Below are 24,228 nucleotides of genomic sequence, written 5' to 3' on the forward strand. Positions count from 1 at the left end.
AAACACCTGACAAGGTGTTATTACCTGAAATAAAGAACTCATAAAATTCAACAACAAAAAAAATGGGATGGGCTGAGAATCTGAAGATACTTTTCTAAAGAAGACATATATTATAAATGGCCAACAGACACAAGAAAACATATTCATAATCTCTTACTATTAGGGAAATGCAAGTCAAAAACACAGTGAGATTTTGTTATCTCCCACCTGTGAGAATGGCTCTTATACCAAAGGCAAGATAATTCCATGAGTGAAATTATTGATATATGCATATCTTAAAATAAAGGCTTAGGTTTTGGAGTCAAACAGGTGCTTTGGGCTAGATATTTAATTTTAACCCTCAGGCTCCTCATCTACTATGTGGTAATAATTTTCCATTTTACAGGGTTGTTTATGGAGTAACTAGGTAACACAGTAGGTATTTGGTAAAGATTTGCCATTTATTATTGCTATTGTTGTTATGTAGGATAAAATAAAAACTGTTTTTAAACAATGCTTATCAGTTTGATATATATAAAAAAGATTAGGAAAGAAGGATTAATTAATTAGCTTACATCTGGTAAAAAGGATCTCATGTTTCTTTCTTTAGAACATTAAAATTACACGTATTTTAAGTTAGTATAATAGCTTACTGTGTTTACACAATAGCTTAATTCAGTAATAAACTGAACAGTAAATTTAGTACCATCCAAAAAGAGGCTGAAAAGAAACCAAAATGATTTGATTAATTTTTAAAAATTTTCAACCAGCTGTGTCTGTTGAAAATATGCCTAACAAGAGCTAGGGGTTATGGTGTTTATGGTAGCTGGCACATTTTCTTTCTTCTGTTTTTTTCCTCTCTTATTTTTTTATTTTAGGAGTCAACCACATTCTTACCCTTTGAGAAAGAAAGGATACTTCATTCTTCTAACCATAACTCCAGAGGACACTTAGTTTAAAAAAAAAAATCAAGGAGGTGTTTTTTTTTTTTTTTGAAAGGGTGAATGGCTATTTTTTTGAGGAAGATTTTTATACACTTTTTTATAAACTACTTTCTATATGTCTCGCCCAAAGATTCACAAACTTAAATAAAAAGCAGCCATGTTAGTGGGGTCGGGCACACTTGGCTCATGCTCTTGGCCAGACAGGTTTGGTCTCAGCCGGACATTTGGGATTCTAGGTTGGCGGAACGGGTAGGACACATTTAAGAATTTATCTCCCTCTTTTCTTCCTGAGTTGTACATTTCCTCATTCCCCTTCCCTTGTAAATAAACCTTTTGTTAACCTTTAAAAAAAATAAATAAATAAAAATAAAAAAGATTCACAAACTTGTTTTTGAGGTTATTCCCTAATCTTTTGTTTTTTTTGACAGCTATATTTTTTTATTTTACTATTTTTTATTTTTTTTATTTTTTACATCATTGTTCATTTTTAAATAATATTTGCTTCTCCCCACCCCCTCAGGTGTAGTCCCCATAGAGTTTCCTTCATCAATGCACCCGTGCACCATCACCGCAGTCCCCTGTGCTCCTCCCTCTCTCCCTCTGATCCCTTTTATCGCAGGAATATTGGGGAACCAAATAAGACATCAGTGTAAAAAAATAGTAACAGTACAAAAGACAACAAAGCAAAAACAGACAATTATAAATCAGAGACATCCTGCAGGGGAGAAGGAGGGAGGGATCCCTAATCTTTTGTTATTAGAACAATCTAAAAAGGCTATAAGAAAAAGGAAGTAACCAGGAAGATTTTTGAATTTATGATTGTCATATAAAAGTTATTTAATTTTTTCCAAGTCCAGTGGACTGATAGAATCCTTAAAGGCTAAAGGGTTTAAGTGACAATTAATGGCACAATTATATTCTAAATCTCTATGAAATCTATACAGGCCCCAAATTTTCTTCTTTCCTTCTTTCCCTGCCCTCCCTCCCTTATTTGTTTCTTCCTTTCTTCTTTCTTCTCCTCTTTCTCCTTTTCTTTTCTTTTTAGCTCTTCTTCCCCCCTGAGGCAATCACTTTGAGGGGTTTCCCATGTGCTCTATGAATAGGATTCAAAAGCTATCAAAGAGATTCAATTGTGGAAGCTTCAATGGGATCTCATTTCTTTAAGAAATGAAGGAGGCACCTCCCTGGTGGCACAGCGGTTGAGAGCTGGGTTGCGAAGCTGCCGGCAGCCTCTGAGGCGCCGGTTCGATCCCTGGCTGCTCCCCGGCCACCGGAGGAGGGTCCCGCATGGCGCGCAGACCTCTCCTGCCGCCCGCTGCTCCCCTCAGCAGTGTACTTCGGTCCTTCTGCCTGCTCTGCTCCCCGCTCTGGCTCTGGTGAGTTCTCTCACCCTCCTGTGCTTCTGACTGTACCCAGTGCTTATATAAATAAATAAATCTTTGAAAAGAAAAAAGAAAAAGAAATGAAGGAGTTTACTGTGCACAGCTTTTGTCAACTGCAGCATCATTTTGGTTGCTGTTTTCACTAAGTTTCCTGGTTTCTGAATACTGAAGAGCAGGGAGGTAGTGGTGACTGGTGTTAAGAACACTTCAAGGTGGTAGTGGTAGGAAAGGAAGGTAAAATAAAATATAAGAACAGATGAGGTTGAATGAATTGGTGAAGTGGTCCTAGTGCAACAGGGTGGTCCCCAGGAAAGGGGGAGGTTCCAGGTTCCCTGTCCCATCCAAGGGAGGGTGGAGCTGAGCAGGGAGAGAAGAAGCTGCAGAAGAGACTGAGGAAGGAAGCAGGATGGAGCCAGGAGACCTGGAGGAGGCGCATGGAGCCTAGAGACATGTGAAGAAACTGCGCTTGTCTTTTGGTTGTGGACTGGGTGACACAGATGTGGGTGAGACCCATGGGGAGGTGACAATGGCAGCTTTTATCTTGATGTTGATTTTGCTCCTTTCCTTCCGGGCTTGTCTGGTTGTTTCTGGCCCTTTTCTGTGGGTCCCCACTGGAAGATGCTTTAGACTTGTGGCAGGCTTTGGGGCCTTGCTCTGGGCCAGTCCCATTTGGATGGACTTTTACCCACGAGGGGACGGGTAACTTTGGGTGCTTCATTTAGAAACTAGACTCTGCCTTACCTGTATTGTTTCCTAGTTTTATTAAAGTTCCTTCCCCTTAAAGTCTCCTATGTTTTCTGTTGATGCGGCGGATGGCAGAACCCATTTAGAACAGGCAGGTTTGCGGGGTTTGGGCTGCCCCTCTCCCTGTCCTATAACAGATTTGGCGTCCAACGTGATTTAGGACATAGCCATCCGTGGTTAGTCAGCCCCATGGAGAAATTGGGCTTCCCTATGGCACTGGCTACCATAAGCGCAAATGTGATTTTTGGTTTCTCCAGTGTGTTTGTTTCATATGTCGATTTGCTGTTGAAAAACTGGCTTGGACTCTGGTCTGTGTTTTATACCATTTCCTTCACCTTTCCTTATTTCTTTTACACTTGGACTCTCTTACTCCTTACCCATCTCCTGTACTGAGATGTATACTCAATTGTATACAACCAGTTATAAGAAAGTATAAATAAGAAACAATGTAGCTTTCAAGGAAAAGAGGTAGAAAATTTTATTTTTTAATGAAATGATTTTACATGATTTTAAAGTAAAAGCCAAAGCATGGGGCTCCAAGGGGGGGGGGGCAATAAAATGATAGCATTAACACTATCCTACACAAAGATGTTTTCTATCAAAAAGGACTGGATCAACATCAATCAACTTAATATCTGAGTGTGCTCAATTAGTATTGATACATCCCAATTTCACATCATGTAAAATATAAATGAAAGTTAAATATGGTATGTATGATTTAGAGGGGGAAGAGTAGTCACTATTGTTGCCTTATTTCTTCTAGCAGTTCAACTCAATACGCCAGGACAAACTCTGGAATTCTATTGTATCTACTGGTATTAGTTGTGTTTGTGGTCCTGCTTAAGGAAGGACTGTTAGTAGACTACAAACGTGGAGATGAAAATTCATCCTCCATAACTGAGTGATCAGGATACTAAAGTAGCATCAAATCACAGGTATTAATGCAAATCATTGGTATTAATGGAGAGTTTGGCATTTTCTGGAAGCTCCCCAGAGTTATCAGGTTGATTGTTTTTGTAACAAACACTGGTATAATGAGTAATTCTAAAATATTTGCTTAAAATCTGAGAGGGGAAGCTGTGGAGATAAATATTTGATTCACTTTCAGAGCATTAGTTTTCAAACAGAGCTGCTCAGTGGAATTGCTTGGAAAAAATTAAAATGACGATTGCCTAAGTCCTACTGCAGAGATTCTGACTATATTGGTATATGGTGCATTCTGGGGATTGAATTTTTTAAAACTCAGACAATTCTAATGTGCAGTTCAGATGGAGATCCACTCATCTGTGGACCCAGGCAGTGAATCTGCACTACAGCTGAAAATTGGGTGCTGAGCCCTTGTGTCTTACAGGACAGACCAAGGACCAGTAGCATCTACATCCTCTCATTAGGAATGTAGGCTCTCCAGCCCTCATCTCAGACTTAGGTAATAAACGATGCATTTGAAAAAGATTCCTGAATGTTCCTATGCATACTGAATTTTGAGAAGCATTAAGGCAACTGCACCCCCAGAAGTTCTTGAATCTTTGGGTTAAGACTGTAATTAAAAGTTCCTTTCTAGCCCTGATCTGCTCCACTTAGCCCACAAGCTTCAATCTCAATTGAGTTTTACTAGTATGTCTCCCTAATGGAAAGACCTGTTTCTTTGTTATCATACATAAGTTGGATTCCAGCTGAATATAAGACTTTATTTATTTTTTTTAAGTCTTCAATACTGGGTTTATTATGAAACATGTGATAAGTTTTCCAAGTTGCACATTTCATAACACAGAATTTGCTCCTATGCACACAGTAGAACTCTGAGAACTGAGAAGAAAAGAAACAGAATGACAACTTTGAATTTTTCTGTGTGAAAAAGACACACAGAGAATCAAGGTAGCACTCCTTGGTGTCATGTGGGAATGATGGGGTTTTCCATGTAGCTTATATTTGTGTCTTTAAATAGGAAAAAATTGGCTTGAACATTAAGCCTATCATGAGTTTTGATGGCAACATTTTGATATATTTTTGAGATTTATATTTATCAAGGTAATGTTATGACACTATATGTCTCAGTTGTGCATCAGTGAAAATCAACATGTGTATATACACCCCATGAAGTTCACCAGTAAAGTTCAATGCTATCCTTTAGCCTATGGTAATCAGTCACAAAATACGTGTTTCTCTAATAGCTAAGATTTGGAAACAACCCAAATGCCCAAAAATAGATGACTGGATCAAGAAGATGTGGTACATATACACCATGGACTATTACTCAGCATTCAAAAAAGATAAACACATGCAGTTTGCAGCAACATGGATGGAACTGGAAGGGATCATGCTCAGAGAAATAAGCCAGAAAGAAAAAGAAAAATACCGGATGGTCTCACTCATAGCAGAAATCTAGAAAACTTAAATAAGGGACCAGGAAAAAGAATAACTATAAGAAAGAAAATATCAAAATCAACAAATAACTATTAACAAGAGACTCTCTATGGGGGGTGGGGGGTGGGGAAAGGAGGGCTTGGGGTAAAAATAAGGGGGTTGTAATTGTGAGGGGAATATAAAAATAAAATTTAAATTAAAAAAACAAAACAAAAGAAAATAGAATATAAGAAAAAGAGTATTTAGAAGATGGAAATATAGAATATTTCAAATATAGAAGAAAACTTGGGGGAAATAAGTGGAACGCACTCACACGTCTGTAAGCATGTTTTGCAGATTAACATATAGGCCAGTTGTGAAGGTGTTGTATAATGATACTGCAGTGTATTTCTATTAATAATACCCCCCACTTTATTTAAAAAGATTGAATGCAAGACTTTAAAAAAAAAATCTAGGACCTCCCCAGTTGAGCACTGGACTGCAAGGCTGCCCTCAGCCTCTGCAGTGCCGGTTCATTCCCTGTCTGCCGGCGAGGGTCCCACAAAAATAAATGAATAAATAAATAAATAAAATAAATAAAAATCTAAAAGAAATTTCCAAGCAGGAAAAAAGTGTCCATAAGCAGTTGTTTCTAACTCCAGTTGCATATTTAGAGCTACTGGGGACTTTAAAAATATGTGTCACATCTATGAATTCTGATTTTGATTTTGGGAGGTGGAATTCCAGCATTGGTGTTTTTTAAAGCTCTCAATGCAGTTAGTGTACAGCTGGCTTTGAGAACTACTTATCTACATTAATAAAGCAATGGCAAGAAAATAAATAGAAACACCAATATTAATATCTGACTTTATAAAGCAAGACATTTCATATCATCATGTTTTTGCCTTGTCAAATTTTCAGGTAAGTATAAAAATTAGCTTGTGTTCCCTCAGGGCCTGCCAACTGAAGAGTGGAAAGAGACACCATCAGGTGCTAGTTGTCAGGTAGACATCGACTTTCATTTAAAACCCACAAAAAAAACATGCTATTCAATACCATTTTCTAACCTAGGGACCAAAATTGCATTTCAGTTGAAATGCTGGTCTTTGAAAATTAGTTGGTCTTCAAAAACAAGTTGAAAATGACTAAGACGTCGGATAACTAAATGGGTATTAAGCATATAACTTAACTGAAGAAAAACAGGCATGAGCAGAATTAGCTCTAAATTGCTGCCAAAGAATTTATAAAATAAACTCCACAAAGTATAAAAATTGAATAATATGTAGTTAAAAACTCCTGTCAAATAAATTGCTTTTATTCCTATCTTAAAAACAAGAGCTCAAAGTACAGATTTTTATTGCAAATTAAATTGGTTGTTTCTAAGTAAGTCATCTTCTGTTTGGTTCCTTAGAGTTTTTATCTATTTATAAATACTTGTCCTTTAAGTAAGCACTGGAAATATAATTTGTGTAAGTTGTTATTAATGTATTGCTCAGGAAGGGATTTTCAAGTACAAAGATTAAAAAAAAAAATGTTATCAAAGCCATACAACGCTCTTTGGAAGAGCTTTAGCCAGATGCTAGAAGATTTCTTTAAACCTGACCTTGTATGATGAGGACTGGTTTTTGAAAACTGATGATTTTCATTCTTAATTTATGTCATTAGGTACTATCAACATAAAATTCTAGTGATCACAGACTATAAATGATCTTATTTTGAAAAACTTTTCTCTTTTCCATTAGGCATACAGTCTTTCTTAGGCCAAAATTTTTAAGTTAAATAAGAATCTTTAATGATCTATGAAGAAAATCTATAGCAGTAAATTGTATTTAAATATAAAAGCATTATATACTTATGATTAAATGCTAAATAAATGATGAGAACCTCATATTATGTCTATATTATAAACCTTTCTCATAAATCTATTGTTGAAATACTGCCATTTTATCAAATGTTAAAAGCAAATCACCTAGGAAAAAATTAATCATCTTGGACAAGTTTGGGGTATTTAACAATCAGTTTAAATAGGTCATTGTTTTTTTACCCACTGGGTGATTATAGCTTATTTTGTTCTTTTACAGCTTTTGGAGTAAGCAGAACTATCTTTACTTCCACTAATTTAAATGTCATGTTAAGAATGCATAATCAAACATTTAAGAGGCAAAATTATGAGGCATCTTGAGGGTAGAGAAAATTGCGCAGAATAGGTAATGCTTCCAGTCTCTTCTGGAAACTACCTATGTTACCGCAGGTTAAATATTTCAGTGTCAGGCAGAAACCCTACCCTTAAAATCTGGAGGTTTGACTACATCTGCTCTGAGTTGACTTTCGATTCTCAAAACACCTATGGATTTTGTCATGGTATAGTGTGAAATACAAAAAGTCTAGGATAATGTATTTCAATTTTGAATTTTGATTTCAAGGATACTCACAGTTAGGGATGGTGGTCCTGGAGGTCCCACATCTCCCTAAAACAGATAAAAGAAAAGTTACAGTTATCTATTGTTCTTTTTTAACATTTTATTTATAAATATTCTTAATGGATAGAAGCAATATCTAAAAAAATCTGAAAGGAAAGAAAAATAAAATTTCTTCTTGATAAAACCTTATGTATAGTAAAAAATGCACTGTGTGATATTTTTAACTCTCATGATATAAATATTATCTTACCACCAAACTTTGTGCAGTAACAGAGCTTGTTTTGAAAGCTAAAATAATCTAATTTTTCTGTTCTTTTGTCTATTAATCCAAAATTAGAAAGAATATCTCTTCAACTGTGGGTATTTGCTAATGGAGCAGCTGGGAAGTGTCATAACGACAAATAATTTTTCTGACTAAGTTAGTATGAGGATCAGCAAAAATAACAAGTGGATTTCCCCACTCCATGCCTCCCAGCTGCAAGAAGCAGTCCCATGCCTCTTCTAAAGCTCTGTTGAATTGGCATTGCACTTCCTATCCTGTAAGAGGCAATGTTAAATACTAACATTGCCCTGCTGACCTATGTGAATATAAATCACCAGGTAGACATATTGAGAAACTGTTCAAAACCTTTTTAAAACGCGCCATCTGAAAGTTCAGTTTTCTAATTTGTATAACATCTATATTCTTTATTGTATCAGGCATCCTATTTATTCATACACACTGTGAGCCATTAATGCCAGGCATCATTGCTCTGACCCTTGTTTAAGTAGACATTACAAAGGTCATATACTGTGGGTTTTGGGCACTGAGATGTTGAATTCTCCCATGGAGACTCTCTCTATAACTTTCTCTTTTCTCATCTAATATAATCACCTCAAAAGTTAAGACAGTATTTGTAATCATTATTTTTTGGAACAATTGAATAAAAATAACCAATAGTTGTTACAGAACATTGATGTAACTCCAATCAGTCATTAAAGATTGACTTACGAGATCAATTTTAACATAGAGGTAAATATTGAAGATAAACAAGGATTTCTTAATGTGCTAAGAACAGAGAACAAACTATATTACAAAACACCCCCACATACAATTCTCATCAAATTGGGATCATCCAAAGACCTTATTCAAAATGATTCTTGATTTAACCACGTCTTAAGTCTCTTTTCAAGGTCACTACCATTATGCCATTATGAACAGCACATGAGAAAAAGTGGCAGGAAATGGAGCATTCAAAGAATAAGATACAAAATTAGCCTTCTTTCCCTCAAAGGCCACCTGCTTCACCACTACAGTAGCTGCTCAGTGCTATTGGTAAAATTTCCCCCTACAAGACACACAAGCCAATTTGGTGATGGAATACCGAATGCTATTAAGCAAGGGAGAGAAAAGGAAAATTTTATAAATACAAATCAATGTCAACCAGCAATGGTGCATTTAGTCTCTTTAAACTAATTAAAGGAACTGAAAGGCTTTTCTCTTTCAGATTTTTTTCAACATAACAGCCTTTGGTTAATGTTAACAAAATCAACTTTTGGCAGTTAACCAGTATCAATGAAAAGTCATTGCAAGGTTCCCAGGTCTTTCTTAAGAAAATATAGCACTTTCTTGGGTGAATACAATACCTTTTCTCCTTTTGGGCCAGGTAGACCACGAGGACCCAAATCACCTTTCAAACCCTGTACAAAGAAGACAATCAATGTGATTTCTATACACAATTCACAGAAAGCTTCCATTTCTAACAAGTCATTAGTGACAAAATAAATTATAATTGACTGCACTCCCGAATCCCATTCTTCAGTGTGTACTATAGAGAGAAACAGAGACAACTGGCACTAAAATGATAAGCAACATCTGCGCAGTGGTGGGTACAGATACATTAAATCAGCGCGAGTCCTTGATACTGCATATTTGTGCAACTTTGCTTCCTGCTAAAATTACATTAATTCACCATCTGGGAGAACATCATTTAGTCTATATGAGCTTTTAAGTATCCACTTTGGATTAAATTTGTGGATGTTGTAAATATCTCTGATTTAGCATTGATTTGGCCTTTATAAAGCTTGCCAAAAACTCAAGAGTTAAATCAAAAACATTTTTACGCCTTTATCAAGAAATGTAATTGTGGAGGGAAAAGGAAAGCAGGATGTATTCTATTCCTTTCACTCACAAAGTTAGACTTAAAATGTAACTTCTATACTCTGGTTTCTCTTCAGATCGTATAAATCTTTCGCCTTTTAAAATGTAACTTCTTTCTTGTTTTAAAGTATATTTTAGTTCTCTCCCTTTTTAAAACCTCAATTTATAAAGCTATCAAATGAAACTTTAAGATACAGACAACATATCAGATAAAGATAGTCATAAATCTTCTGGTCTCTTGGGAGTTTTAATGGGTATCTGTTTGATCTGACTCAGAAATGACAGCTTTCAGGAAGACTTCGATAGATTTCACTGGAGGAGATCAGTTCAACAGCTGAAGGCATTCACAGTGTAAATAGAAAAAGAGTAAGACAGACACATCCTGACTGTGTGGTAAATAGGAAAAATATCTTCCTTTGTCCTTAACACATGTGAGGGTAGAAGAACAATAATGGAAAATAGAAATATTCTGAAGCTACATAAAGCATGGTAAATCTAGGTGTCTCACTGTTCATAGCTGAGAGATCCAGCTATTACTGCACTGACATTTTGAAGTGAATAAACAATGCCAAATGCCATCACCTATAGCTATTTTCTATGGAAGTCAATGACGAATTTAAAGGAAACAATGAAAACTGAAGACTTCATCCTGTGGCAGAGAGTATGTGAAAACTATAATCTTATGTTTTAAGGGTAACAATTTAATGAACGTAAACAGAATTCTAATTGACAAAAAAAAAAAACTTTGCAGTTTCATAAACCTCTATTTGAAGAAAACTCATAGCTATGTTTCTTTCATCATCACCAAGAGTATTTATAGAAAAAGGATTACTGAAAATTTAAATCATCCTTGAGATTTAATACTTTCATATTATTGGAAATATCTATTCCTATCCAAATCAAGCCACACAAACTCTGTTTATACGTGACTCTGGTGTAAACTTGATACCAATGTATTTTGAAAACTTGAGGAGAGAAAAATTCCATTTCTGCATAGAAATTTGCCAATAGTTCATTCATTTACTCATTGTTTTATTCAGTAGACATTTACTGTATCCCTCTTTTAGCCTTTAGCCTTGCACATATAGTTTTCGAGTACTTGGAATAAGACAAGTCTAAACTGAGATATGCTGTGAGTGTAAAATATTACTGGGCTTTTGGTATTTAGTATAAGAAGAAATGTAAAAAGTCATGTTAATAATTTTTATTGATTACATATTGAAATTTTTACATTTTGGATATATTGGTTTAAATAAAACATTATTAAAATTAGCTTTATATTATTTTTTTACTTTTCTTAATGTGGCCACTAGAGAATGTAATACATTTACATTTGTCTTAAAATTATTACATTTATGAATATATAATAAGTATAATATAACATTATTTTTCTATTGGATAGTGATATTTAGAAATATAAAAAAACAAGAAGTTGAAAAAGACTCTCATTGACCTAATTTTAGTCAGGTCCTTCTTGATTAGTTCTCAATGCTGGCCCCTGTCCTATGTTAGCAAGAATCATGTTAGGTCAGTTTAGAGATACTCCCCCACCCTTGATATGTGATCAATTTTCTCATTCCCCACATTTGATGTATAATAAGTCTTTACCCTGCCTTTAGCAAGCATCCTGTTAAGTCAATTAATCAGGAATCCTCCTATCCTTGAAGTCCCTCTCTCAGTAATTTTCCATTCACTGACCCAATACCTCTGTTGGCTTGAATCCCCATCTGTACTTATAATCTTTCTCCCCTATTGAAATACCCCTACTGAAGAAAGGGAAGAGCACAAGAGACTATGGTAATGGTTCACAGGTGACTTTGTGGTAGGAATTTTATGTAATTTATGTACAAAAATTAATAACAATGTAAAATATATAACAAGGAAATATCCCTATTGCAAAAGTCTTACCTAAGTCTTCTTTACCGGACCTCCTCTGGTGGCACAAGGGGTTCAGCACCGCGCTGTGAAGCTGTCAACAGCCTCTGCAGCGCCGGTTCAATCCCCGCCAGCCAGTGAGGGTCCCACATGGTGCAGCAGACCTCCCCTGTCACACCCTCTGCTCCCTTCAGCAGTGTATTTCATCAGTCTGCCCATTCTGTTCCCTGCTCTGTCTCTGGTGAATCCTCTCACCCTCCCGTGCATCTGGCCTGTACCCTGGTTCTTGTATAAAATAAATAAATAAATCTTAAAAAAAGAAAGGCTTCTTTACCATTTTAACAAGTGTCAGAATAATTTTTTCCTTAACAAAATCAAGATTTCTGTCCTCATGGAACTCATGAGAGGGCAGTGACTAACAATAAACAGGTCAATAGGCTGAAGCTGCCAGAGTGGAGGGGAGCAAGCTGCTAGCTCAGTTGGGGTAGTCAGAAGCAGACTCTGTGTGAAGGTGACATTCCTTGTTTCAAAGGATACAACCATACAACAATCCTATTCTGGGAAATATAACTGGGGGTAGAAGGTACAGCAACTAGAAAAGCAGCAAGGTGAAAGGAGTGTCATGATCAGGCAAGTGAGGGCCAGACTGAATCCAGGTCAGCCATGGTCATGGCACATAGAGAACTGCAGGCTGTGGTGAGGAGGGTGGGTTTTGTACTAAGTGCAGGAGAAACCATTTAATTGTTTTAAGCAGAAAGATGCCATGACTTGAGTGTGTGTTGTTTTGTTTTAATCACATTGGCTACAAAGACACAATAGACTATAGGTAGCAAGAGTGGAAGCAGAAAAAGAACTATCACAACTTCCCAAGCAAGAGATCAGGATGGCTGGGACAGGTTTGTGACAGTGGCACTACTGGGAGGCAGTATTTGTATATTTTCCAGAAGAGGGAGCAGACAAAAAGAGGTATCAAGGTCAACTGGTAGATGTTCCTTGTATCCCAAGAATTTCAAGGGCTTTTATCATGAATGGGTGTTGCACTTTGTCGAAAGCTTTCTCAGCATCTATTGATATTATCATATGGTTTTTATATTTCTTTTTGTTGATGTGTTGGATAACGTTGATTGATTTTCGGATGTTAAACCATCCTTGTGTCCCTGGAATGAATCCTACTTGGTCGTGGTGAATTATCTTATGGATACATTGTTGGATTCTGATAGCTAAAATTTTATTGAGGATTTTTGCATCAGTGTTCATTAGGGAGATTGGCCTGTAGTTTTCCTTTTTTGTGTTGTCCTTGTTCGGTTTTGGTATTAGTGTAATGTTGGCTTCATAAAACGTGTTTGGTATTGTCCCTTCCTTCTCAATTTTTTGGAAGAGTTTGTGAAGGATAGGCACTAATTCGTCTCTGAATGTTTGGTAGAATTCATTTGTAAATCCATCAGGTCCTGGGCTTTTGTTTTTGGGGAGGTTTTTGATTACCATTTCAATTTCGCTAATTGTAATTGGTCTGTTTAGGTGTTCTATTTCTTCTTTATCTAGCTTTGGGTGATTGTAGAGTTGTAGGAATTTGTCCATCTCCTCTAGATTGTTAAACTTGTTTCCATATAACTGTTCATAGTAGTTACTGATTATTCTTTTGATTTCTGCTGTGTCCGTTGTGATTTCTCCTCTTTCATTGATGATCCTGTTTATTTGTGCTTTCTCCCTTTTTTCCTTTGTGAGCCTGGCTAGGGGTTTGTCTATTTTATTGATTTTTTCAAAGAACCAGCTCTTGGTTTCATTGATCTTTTGGATTGTTTTTTTAGTTTCAATTTCATTTATTTCTGCTTTGGTTTTTATTATTTCTTTTCTTCTACTGGTTTTGGGGTTTTTTTGTTGTTCTTTTTCTAGATCTTTGAGCTTCGAGATTAGGTTGTTTCTTTGCGTTCTTTCTTGTTTCTTGATGTGAGCTTCTATTGCTATATATTTTCCTCTTATTACTGCTTTTGCTGCATCCCATACATTTAGGATATTGGTGTCCTCCTTGTCGTTCAATTCAAAAAATTTTTTAATTTCTTCTTTGATCTCCTCATTAGTCCAATGGTCTTCCAGTAGTGTGGTTTTTAATCTCCATGAGGTAGGAAAGTTCCTTGCCTTCTTTTTATGGTTTATTTCTAGTTTGATGCCTTCATGGTCAGAAAAGATGGTTGATATGATTTCAATCTTGGTGTATCTGTTGATGTTTGTCTTGTGCCCCAGTATGTGATCGATCCTGGAGAATGATCCGTGTGCGCTTGAGAAAAATGTGTACTCCGTTTTTTGGGGGTTTAGTGTTCTATAGATGTCTGTTAAGCCCAATTGCTCTAGGTCCTTATTTAGAGCTTTGGTTTCTTTACTTATTTTTTGTCTTGTTGATCTATCCATTGTTGATAGTGGTGTGTTGAAGTCTCCCACTACGTATGTGTTTTCTCTGATGTCTGTTTTCAGAGAGGACAACAGTTGTCTGATATATTTTGGTGCTCCTTCGTTTGGTGAGTATATGTTAATGAGTGTTATTTCTTCTTGAAGTATTGTCCCCTTGATCATAATGTAGTGACCATGGGGTCTCTTTTTATCTTTTTGAGTTTGAAATCTGTTTTATCTGATATAAGTATAGCTGTTCCTGCTTTCTTTTTTGGTCCATTTGCTTGTAGGATTGTTTTCCATCCTTTAACTTTGAGCCTATTTTTATCTTTTGTAGCTAAATGTGTTTCCTGGAGACAGCAAAAGGTTGGGTTTTGTTTCTTAATCCAGGCTGCAACTCTGTGTCTTTTTATTGAAGAGTTTAGTCCATTTACATTTAGAGTTAATATTGATATGTTAACATCTGTATTTGCCATTGTGTTTGTCTTTCCTTTGATTTTATTTATTTATTCTTTTAATACTTTTTTTTTTTTTTTGGCCTTCTTTCATTGTTATTCGTCCCTCTGAGGTTCTGGCTTTAGGACTCCTTGTAGTATTTTTTGGAGTGGGGGTTTAGTTGCAATGAAATTCCGGAGTTTCTGTTTGTCTGGGAAGGTCCATATTCTTTCTTCAAAGAGGAAGGAGAGCTTTGCGGGATAGAGTATTCTTGGTTGGCATCTGTTTTCTTGGAGTCTGTTGACTATGTCCCTCCACTCTCTCCTTGCCCGTAGTGTTTCTTCGGAGAAGTCTGATGTCAGCCTGATTGGTTTTCCTTTGAATGTTATCTGTTTCTTCCCTCTTGCCAGCTTCATTATTTTTTCCTTGTCCTGGATTCTTGGGAGCTTTACTATTATGTGTCTTGCTGTATTTTTCCTTTCGTCGTGGAAGTTTGGTGTTCTTCTTGCTTCTTGTATATCAATTTTCAGCTCCTTCTTCACATTTGGGAAGTTCTCTTCAATTATCTCTTTGAATATTTTCTCTGTTCCTACATCTCTCTCCTCTCCTTCTGGTATTCCTATAACTCTTATATTTCCTTTCCTCATGGAGTCAGATAGTTCCCGAAGTCTTTCCTCGTTCTTTTTCCTTCGTACTTCTCTTTCCTTTTCTGTTTTGGTTCTTTTTATTTCTGTGTCTTCAAGATTACTTATTCGTTTTTCCATTTCATCTATTCTGCTTTCATTGCTTTTCCCAGAATTCTTTAGTTCTTCCATTAATTCTTTGATCTCCTGCATTTCTTTTACTTCCCTCTTTAGGGACTCAATTTCTTTCTTCTGACCATTGTTTTCCCTCTCTAGGGACTCAATTGCATTCTTCTGATAGTTGATTATTTTTCCCTTATCATTGTTTTCCTTTATGACTTCTGTCAGTTTTTTAATCACGGCAATTTTAAATTCTCTTTCTGGAAGGCTCAGAAATTCTTCCACGTTATTGTCGTTGCAATCTGGGGGCTGGTTTTCTTTTTGTGGTGTGCTTTTTCTCTGGAGAGTTGCTAGGTTGCGTGTGGTTCTTCTCCTCCCTACTGTCTGTTTTCTAATTTGCCGTATGCGTTGGGACACTGTGTTGTTGGGACTGGCCGGCATCTTGGGTGGGCTTCTCTGCTCCCCCCTGAAACTATTTTTTTTAATGGAAAGAAATATTCAACAGTACATTCAGGAAAATGTGGCATGGAATTACATTTAGTAAGTTACATTGGTGTTTAAGTTATTACACTGATTAATGATCTTCACCTATGTTACAGGTTAAAATTATTTTAAAGTATAAAATAATGAATTAAATATTTTTCAATATTCTTCCTGACAAACGAACCCTAATTTCAACTTTCTAGGGAGGGGATTCATTGGCAGTTGTGTCAGCTAACTCTCCCTGGTTCGATCAACTGTGGTCAGGAAGTGGGTAGGGAAAAATATAACCGATTGCAAGTTGAAGTGACTACTGAGGATGATTATATAAGTATATGGCAGGTGGGAAGAGATCACTTCCCTGAGATGCCTTATTTTCCAAAGTGTTCAAGGCTTCAGAGATATGGAGTTCAGGCCAGGTGGAAAAGGAAGGGCATTTTACACATAGACTTAGTTAAATTACTTAAGCTTTCCTGTAATGTAGGTATAATTAATAGTTACTTTAAAGGACTATTTTCAGGATTATATGTTGTAAAAATACTTAGTACATGGTAGGCACTTAATAAATGTTGCTTTTACATTTCAATTTCAAGTTTAAGGAATAATTAATAGTTCTGCTCAGTTTTGTACTCAGTTTGATGGATATATAACAACTGTGGCTTAATTCACACAGGATAAAATGCATTTGAGAAGTACTGCATTCATCAAGTTTCTACTTTTATAGCCATTGATGCGGGCCCATGTAACTCATGTCTTCCTGTGACAAAGTACAATGTTGTTAGGGCCATGGCATCATAATAGGCTCTGAAAAACAGATCAGTAATGCTTTTCTCAAGTGCAATTTTTCTCCTCATGTCACACTAGTGCTGCTATCAATGGTTATTGAGTACTAGGGGAAAAAAGACACAGCACTCAACATAAAGCATAAAGGACCAAATGGAACAGACTCTGAATTCAATATTGAACAAGATGGGCATCTATTATCAAGGTTCTCAATAAAATTCATATGTAGAAAGATTCTCAAAAGCACAGTAATTGACTGTGCATGTTATACGGAGACAGGAATAGCATCTAAGACAGGATGAAACCTGAAGGACAATATTACAACTAGTATTATAAAAGCAGGCAGGCAATGAAAACATTCTTATCAGAAGACTCATGGTATGTAGCATCTTTAAAAATAAAATCTAGCATTTCAACAACATGAACGGACCTTAAGGTGATTATTCTAAGCAAAATATGTCAGAAAGAGAAAGATAAATACCTTATGATCTCACATATATGTGGAACATAAAGAAACAAAGAAAATGGGTAAACAAAATAAAACAAAAATAAAGTCTTAATTTCTGACAACAAAATGAGAAGGGAAAGGGGGGGATGAACAGGTAGAGAGGGTCAACTGGATAGTGACGAGTGCTGACTAGACCTTTGGTGGTGGGAGTGGTATCGTGTATATGTTTTATGAAGGTATGACATGATCTTCCTGAAACTTACAGTGACTATGATCCAGTGGTCCATCAATTTGAAAAAAATCAGATGACGCAAAATAATGTTGTTTGCTAATTTTGTTAACACATCAGTTCATTCTTCGCTCCATCTTCCACTGACTACACATATAGTTCCCTAGCAATGGCACCAGCTGTCACCACTGATAATGAGTGTTGTGATTTCAGTATTTTTGTATTCAGTAGTACAGATTGCACTAGTATATGGAAATTATTTTAGAAACATCAGAAGTGTAATTTTGATAAGGGATATTTCAAAGATAATAATTAAGGCCCAGAGGAAGAGACTAAACTCAATGATTGAAATATAATTTTCTAACACTATATAACTCCACAAATACAAATAAATAGATATATCTATTAGAGACAAATATGCTTTAGCCTAGTTTGTAACTAGAGCAAGTTTATATAGTTCTTACTATATGCCAGACAATGTCCTAAATGTTTTACATACTCCTTTAACCCTAAAAAAAAGCTTTCAGGTAAGTGCTATTAATATTACTATACCATTGTGCAAATGAAGAAACTGAGTCACAGAGTAAATATCTAATGTACTTAATAGTGTGCCAACTGGTGTCAGAGCTGAGATTTGAGCACAGGTGGTCTGGTTTCACAGGGAGCATTAACAACTCTGGGACTCCCTCTCAAGTCTGTTCTAAGATAACATTGGTGAATGTTTCTTACGGTGGGTGACAATTAAAACCATTTCTTTATAAACTAGAATGTGCATAAAGCTGAGGTCTTGTATTTGAAGGCTAAATTCCAGCAATTCCAATTTTTCACAATTTCAATGTTTTCTACGTATTATTTAAACTATAAGGAAAATACGAGCCATGTGTTTAGTCCAATGCCTTTCATCCACTACCTGAATACCTTGGAGATCAATCCAAAGTTTACTCACACACATGCATACTATCAAGGATGCATTTAGGAAGCTACTGGAGCCCTTCTGTCCCAATGACTAAGAGCTGCTTCTAGCATTTAGTTGCTGGGCCTACAGGATATTAAGCATTCTGCTCTTGCAAGACAGTCTCACATGGCAAATAATTGTCTTGCCTCAAATTCCAATAGTGCCCCACTGAGAGGGTTTCCATACTCTGAAGCAAAAATACCCATTTTGTAGGAAAGCTGGCACAGAAGAAAATTTATTAAAATATACATTTGCAGCAAGATATGTACATATCATGCAAGAATAAAAGCTATACGGATTTTGAATTCATTTAGTAGAATATTTGATTTTTTAATTTCTCTGACTTTGAGAGTAGCTGGCATGAGCTGGCCTTTTGAGTTTATTACCTATATGCATTCTAACAGAATGTTTCTGAAGTTATAATCCCCATCCTAGCTTGACTTTAATTCAAATTGAAATAGCTATTATAATACTCTTCATTCCCTAAGAATGTGTACTTGTGCTTATTGAGAGTCAGAATGAACTGTCATAAATGCTAAATGATTTTAGTTTGCAGAGCCCATTTATTTCAGCATTGAAAAGCAGGCAATGACAAGTGTGGCATGACTTAGTGGAAAAATAAGAGACTCTTCAGTCAAACATGTAGGGTTAGAAGCTGATTTTACCACTTTCTAAAAGGGCATTGCTGAATTTCCCAAGCCCCTACTGCCTCCCCCTGAATACAAGAATGGTATCACCCCTGTTCTAGCTAGTCTGTACAGCAAGGGTCAGGACCCAATTTCAAATTCCTCATGAAAACAGTTTATGAACAACAGCACAATATTGACACCACCACTACAAGTGATGTAATAGTAACAGAGCATTTGATTCTTCACTTTTAGTGACAGCAGAGGGGAAGGAGGAGAACTTTCATTACTTTTCCTTTTTTCTCCTTAGTGGTGACTCCTGAATAGCTTTGGCAAAATTAAGGTAAGGAAAATAGTACTATCTACATATTAATTAAGTGACCAAGTGAGAAAAGTTAGTTAATGTGCTTTGTCATGCTTTATGATGTACCTAATGAGCTACATTAAACAATGATGATGCTAAAGAAATGACAACCCTGTGACTGGGGGTGTGTGAAAGACTCTTCCCAGATGATTCTCCAAAAGGAAAGGTCACACTGCTCACTGGGCTGTGGGATCTTTCATCACATTGGTCTTATTCAGATTTGGAACTCACAGAGGGAATGCCAGAGTGTTTGGGCATATCTGTGTACATCAGTGGATTAATTCTAAAAATCCAAATCATTGTACTTTTAGACAACATAAGGAAAATGTCCCAATTTTTAAAACAATGTGAATATACATCAGGTTCCAACTATTCAAATACCCTTCCCAGTTTATTCAAGTGTTTGGAAAAATCCTCTCTATTTCAATTCTAGCATATCTTTAGGAACTTTCAAAATTGTTTGTTTTGTTTTTTTAATCTTAGGATGCCAACATATTAGAAGTCTGGTTATTGTTTTCAAAACTATTGTTAATCTCTCTCATCACGCATATATTTCTGACAAGATAATATCCTTCTCTAAATTAATGGTCAAAATCATAGACTATTTTTGAGTTTTTATAGCAATTAAGAGCCAAACTGCATATATTTTACTTCTGTAATTTATCTGTGCCCTCCTTCCCATTCTGGTTATCTTAGGTTGGGCTTTAATTACTTATATCTTAGACTACTGTAGTAAACTCAGTTTTGTAAATTAGTACTTAGCAAACAGTTATCAAGAACTTACTCCAATACCTACTAAGTACTTGGAATTCCAAGAAATGACCTTTGTTTTAAAAAAGAATGTAACAAAAAGAACAAAAGACACAGGCAAAGGCACAGAATATAAAAATAATTTTCATTTAAACACATTTTGAGCCACACCCCACTCTGTTCAGGAAGACAAACATCTGTACTCTGACTCCAGCTGTATTTCAATTTTGTTTTCTCCACAGTGCCTTAAATGTAGCAGGAACTAAAAAACAAAAAACACCACCACCCAAATACTAAATTTCATCATGTTTTTTGAGATTGTCATCTTAGCAATGTCTTGGTATAAAATCATAGCACATTATAGTGATGGGGACCTTAGAACATACTCTAAGATTGTCACTTTATAAACTCTGAGAAGTGATTTTCTCAGTTAGTAATAGAAGTGGGACACAAACTAGGCCTTTGTTTTCCACTCCAGAACTCTTATCCTACCAGGTACCATCAATGACAGGGGTAGGGAGATAAATCAGATGCTCTATCTAAATGTATGGGCCGTGGGTCATGACATTTAGTGTCCTGATGTAAGGAGGTAAGAAGATATAGAGACTTCTACAGTTACATTCTCTGGTATAGTAAAATCACTTCAAAGGGGAGAGGACCAAGAGTGAGGGTCATATTAATGATCTGAATGGGGTTTCTTAGGAAGTAAGGAAGAGTAAAATTATGGGAGGTCAGGCTCTATGCCAGTGTTAACTACCAGGTGAACTCCTAGGATTTTTCCACTTTTAGCAGATCTACCCAAGTATTTATCTTACCTCATCCACGTGCCTCAAGGACTGATAATCAGCTTCCACTACCCATGTAAGAATCTACTGCATCCAAGATGGGTTTTATAACATAAACAGGGCATTAGGGAAGCAAATTTAGCCTTCTTATTCTTTTAAAGATAATATAAATAATGTGGTACTTCAGGATCTTGCTAAAACATATATATGCAAGTGATAAAAGGAAACTAGAAAAAAATCATTCTCATTATGGGCACTTTCCCTAGTAAAGTTAGTGAATCAATAGTAAATTTTGGGTTTGATGACCTATACAAAGAGGATACTCCAGATTTGCATTTTCACCGTAAGAGGAAATTTCATCATAAGATTCAAAGTATTACTTCCCTAAAGGGAAGGGGAGAAGATGCAGAACTTGAGGGTATTATTGGCAAGAGTCTTTCTGAGGCTGAAGAACTGGCACAGAGGAGAGTGACCAATACAGATACACATTTCCTCTTCCCTTCTTCTCTTTTCATTACTGCATTGCACACTGAACTGGTAGTTTTTCCCACCCCCACATGCATGCAGCTGCTTGGAATATAATTGTCAGTTTGCCATGAACCTGACTCCTGAGTGGGAGAAGTACTGGGAACTAAGGACAAGATCTGAGTGGCCAGGGGAAGCTATATAACATAGAAGACAAGTAGACTCTTGGGTCTCTTTGCTTCTCTGGGTTTTATTTGCATCCAGACACTTGAGGAGACCTGAAAGGAGATGCATAAAGGAGAAACATATAGAGATACTTAAAAGAGAGATGTGGGTAAGAGACACTTGGAAGGCTGTCGTTGGCAGAAACAGATGGCCGTTTGTGTTATGATGATACTCCTTTTGTCTCAGACCTGCCTAACTCCTTTCTTGTGCTTCCCTGTCAGAGCATACCTTAGACTTGTGGAAAGTTTTTGGGCCTCAGTCGGCCCACTTTGAGTAGACCCTGTTTGGCGGGGCCTTTGACCACATGGGAATAGGTTTTATTGTGAAACTACTGTTAATAATACCCTTTCTTCTCTTATGCCTCTATGATATTGAATTTTATGAAAGATCTTTCACACTAGGAGTCTGCTTACTTTGCCTTTGTATGGAGGATGGCTGGATCCCTCTTAGAGCATGCACCCCTTAACAGCTTGGGGTCTCTAAGCATTCCCTTGTCACACACTAACAGGAAAAGCAAAGAAGAAGGGGCTGTGAAAGTTAAGTGCAAGTATGAAGGTTAAGTGCATGTATGAAATGCATAGAGCCAAGGAACATAATGAAACAAACACTGGGCCTCCAGAGTCATGTCAAAACTGCCTTGAATCTTGATTTTGCTTTACTTGTGGCTAGTTCTTCCAAGGACAGTCAAATCTTAATGGTATTAGATAACCTAATGACAAAATGTAAACAGAACAATAGAAAAAAGTAGAGCTTAGCTTACATCTTGTCCATTGATGCCAGTTAGACCTGGATCTCCTTTTATTCCTTGTTCACCCTAGAGAAAGACACAATATATAATGAAAAATGTCACATCTGAAAACCTTTACAAAGGAAAAATAAGAGAGTTAGAATGTTTGGGTTAGAATGTTTTGCTTTGTTGATTCTGTTTAAAGAAACATTTATTTAAAAATAATTTTGGGTTCTAAAATCAAAGAGAAGCTTAAACGCTTAAAAAGAAAGACTACATAAAAGGAGTAAAGGGTAGACAGAGAATAAGGATTATCTGTTGTTTTCCTATAAACAAAAAAAAACTTTCTAGAGGAAAAAATTGGCAATATATTATCAAGGATCTTAAATATCTATCAAAATTCAATTGGTTAGCTGATTTCACATCTAAGGAAATAGTGAGAGATGAAAAGTTTCAGGCATTAATATAGAGTGCAATGCTATCTATAGTAGTAAAAAAAATCCTAAATGTCCAATAATAGGGAATTAATTAAATTATGGTATATGATGACTATGATATAGGCATTAAAATATATGGATTTTATTTTATACTATAGGAAAATTCTCTGCAGGTAAAAAGCAGGATGCAAATACAAATAGACAATACAATGAATAAGTGTTAACCAATATCTTTTTTGTCACATTAAAGTTACAGATATTCAAAATAGCCACTAATACCATTGTGGGTGACACATACCCCTAATGACATATATTTTTGTTAAATGCCATCTGAAAGGTCTATACATTTAGTGGTAAAACCCTACATATCTATATATAATTCAAAAAATTTATAAGCTTTGTTTATTTATCTATATACTTATTTACCTATATATTTATCTGCCTGTGGGTCTCAGAAACAATAACAGGATACAAACAAGAAGAATGAAAGTGACTAATCAAAGCATTCTGTAATTATAATTATTTTTCTTCATTATAATCTTCAGTGTTTTTCAATTTTTTAAAACAATAAATACACATAATCTATATAATCAATAAAGTGTTTATAATAAAAATAAGGGCTATCATATACCACTGTGTGTCTCTGAGATAGTAGTAGCAGTAGCAACAGCAGTAATAATAGTAGTAGTAAACATCCCTGACTTGTGCCACTCTTATTTATATTGCCTGTTGCTCATCATTTTTTTGTACATTCAATATTATTGTTTTTATTTGTAAAAAATTTCAAGGAAAGCAAACCCTTGATTTTAAGATATAATACATTAAACACTTTACAAACACACATGCTCATTCTCAATCTTCTAAGGCTACACATATAATTACTTTCCTTAAAACACAGGAAATGAAGTAAAAATAACTGGGTTACTAGAATATTCGAACTACATATATAGAATAAACAAAGTGCCTCTAAGCACATTCAGTGAAATAAGTTCAAGTTAAATGAAACTGAAAATTTTCAGCTGAAATTGGAAAGATGAAGAGATATTCTGGAGCTGTGTTGTCCAATATAGTAGCTACTGGCCACAAGTGACTATTTAAATAAATTTTAAAACTCTGTTCTTCAATTGCTCTAAACAAATTTCAAGTGCTCAACAGTGCCTACTGTATTGAAATGTAAAGAATAGAATATCTTCATGTCACAGAAAATTCTAATGAATAGTGCTTATTAAGAGGATGTCATATATGACAGAAATTAAGAGTTTAGGAAATATGTGGAAGAAAGTATCTAATAAAGGGATCAAAGCAACACAGTGTCTAAATGTTGACACAAAATGTGCTCAGCACAGTTAATAGAATATACTGTAATTTTTGACACAGGAAGACAAATGTAATTCCATGCATATCCCTAACATTCAGAATGTAACTAAAAATGAATAAAGGATTCAAAATTATTGGTTCTCATAGATATAAAAAATAAGCAAGTCTACATATTAAAGTGCCTATAAGGAAATATACATGCTTGACAGTGGTAATAAAAGTTAAATAATAATAATACAGAGAACAG

The 24,228-nt window shown here is 35.7% G+C and overlaps 1 protein-coding gene across 1 annotated transcript in view; it reads right to left on the reverse strand.

Annotated features, from left to right (window-relative positions):
* Nucleotides 1–24,228, reverse strand: part of COL19A1 (collagen type XIX alpha 1 chain) — a gene marked incomplete at both ends in the record, with an annotated part of 304,611 nt that overhangs the window by 161,010 nt on the left and 119,373 nt on the right. The window contains 3 exons of the mRNA XM_084227959.1: nt 7,825–7,860; nt 9,439–9,492; nt 22,261–22,314. Of these exons, the coding sequence (XP_084084085.1) occupies nt 7,825–7,860; nt 9,439–9,492; nt 22,261–22,314 (144 nt within the window). The remainder of the gene's footprint in view (nt 1–7,824; nt 7,861–9,438; nt 9,493–22,260; nt 22,315–24,228) is intronic.

This window comes from Talpa europaea (assembly GCF_964194135.1).
Source record: "Talpa europaea genome assembly, chromosome: 2".
NCBI classification, from domain to species: Eukaryota; Metazoa; Chordata; class Mammalia; order Eulipotyphla; family Talpidae; genus Talpa; species Talpa europaea.